General features: G+C 53.4%; 1 protein-coding gene across 2 annotated transcripts in view; it reads right to left on the bottom strand.

The window, feature by feature from the left end:
• Positions 1–1,395, bottom strand: part of MAT1A (methionine adenosyltransferase 1A) — an 18,531-nt gene extending 17,136 nt beyond the window's left edge. The window contains exons 1-2 of one of the 2 annotated variants that reach the window (XM_045293522.1): positions 1,303–1,395; positions 936–1,124 (exon numbers count right to left, since the gene is read on the bottom strand). In XM_045293522.1, coding sequence (XP_045149457.1) covers positions 936–1,029 — 94 coding nt within the window. In that variant the 5' untranslated portion in view covers positions 1,030–1,124; positions 1,303–1,395. Of the gene's footprint in view, positions 1–935; positions 1,234–1,302 lie in introns of those variants that run through there. The other variant, XM_004712977.2, reaches the window with a different exon arrangement.
• Between the last annotated feature and the right edge of the window lie 262 nt (positions 1,396–1,657).

Raw genomic sequence — 1,657 nt, 5'->3', positions numbered from 1 at the left:
ATGGCGGTGCACGTGGAAGCCTGGTAGCCAGTGTTCTAGAACTTGACGTTGAGTTTCTGAATATCTACCAGTGTTCTTGCTGCTATCAAGGAAGATCCTCTCATGCCCCCAGTTCACTATCCACCCAAACTCTCAGGGGAAACCGTTGCCTGGACTTTCTTCTGCCTCCACAAGTCATCTGTATCTCCCTTGGCTCATCTGCCTAAGACTTCCAGGACACGGGGGTCTGTGAGGCACCAATTAGAAGCATGGCCAAACATTTCCAAACAGCCTGTGCTTATCTGCAAAACTGAGTGACCCATGGCCTTGTGTGAGGGAACAGACTCTGTTGACATAAGCTGCTGGGCGATAACAGATTAAGGCTACACTAAAAACATATGTTTGGGGGTAGATGCACACACATACATACGCACATATGGTTTCTATAAATATGTATCAATCTATAACCAAACTCATGACCATTGAGTCAATCCCGACTCATGGTGATCCTATAGGAGAGCGGAGAAGTGCTCCTGCGGGGTTTCTGAGACTCTTAACTCTTGCTAGGAGGAGAAATTCAAGTCTTTCTCCGGTGGAGTGGCTGGTGGGTTCCAGTGGAGTGGTGCTGTCCTTATGGCCAATAGCCCAACTCCTAACCACTGCCCCACCAGGGCTCCTTCGGCTGCTCTAAGGACACGTTGTGTGTAGCCCTCCAGCGCTTGCCCCCCACTGCAGTCCCCTGTTTGGAGATGCTGCTGGTGGGCAGCAGCGAGGGAGCCCAACGTCATTCCCTTACAGATTTGTCATTTGTCCATAGGGGACTACCAAGTGTTAAAATGACCAACGCTTCACTGTCCCTCTAGTGATACTTTAATACTTGCACAAATGACTCCCTAGGCTCTACATCGGCCTAAGCTGGGTGCAGCGCCGCCATCTGTCCAGCCCAACCTACTCACCAGGGTGGCCTTCTCCCACAGACTCCGACGTGAACATGAAGGCACCCTCTTCGTTCGCCGAGTCGTCGCACAAGCCATCCACCGGCCCGTTCATGTCTCCACACGACTCCAGGGACGTTGCTGGGCTTCTGCTTTAAACCTGGCAGGCTGGTCCCTGGCAGAGACGCAGAGATGCTTCCTGCTTGGCCGCTAGGAGCACGTGAAAGCGAGGTGAGCGCAGGCGGGACAGGAGGAGTGGACTGAACATGAGGCGTCACGCCTCCAGCTTGCTCCTGAGGGACTCTTATAGATGGACAAGTGAAAAAACACCTGAATAATCATGCGGGGGACTGGAAGAGTCCACTTCCGGGGAGGGGAGGCTCCTTACCTTGGAAAGACTTAGTCCTCCTGAACCCTGGTATCAAGTGGGGAAGGCTGTGCCCCTCCTCCCAACTGAAGCTCCTGGGGACTCTACTGCCTCCTGTGGCTCCTGGCCACGTGGCTCCAGGGTTCGCAGGCTCTCAGGGGGTGGGGCTTTGTGCGCTCAGTGGCTCTTTCCCAGATACACGGTTTACACTGGGTTTTGCTCATCCTCCCCCCTCCCTTAGTCTGGGCTGGGCTCTTCCCCAACTTTCCCCATCCTTAGAGCAGCAGCACGCACTTGTGTCCTGTGCCAACTATGAGGTTACACAACCTACCTAAAAGGTCCATTTTTCTAAGATGCTGCCAGTCATATCAATGAT

Source organism: Echinops telfairi, unplaced genomic scaffold, assembly GCF_000313985.2.
Source record: "Echinops telfairi isolate 266 unplaced genomic scaffold, ASM31398v2 ScPeMD7_2010;HRSCAF=2546, whole genome shotgun sequence".
NCBI classification, from domain to species: Eukaryota; Metazoa; Chordata; class Mammalia; order Afrosoricida; family Tenrecidae; genus Echinops; species Echinops telfairi.
Note: the sequence above shows the minus strand (reverse complement) of the source record. Positions and strands in the feature narration are given on the sequence as shown.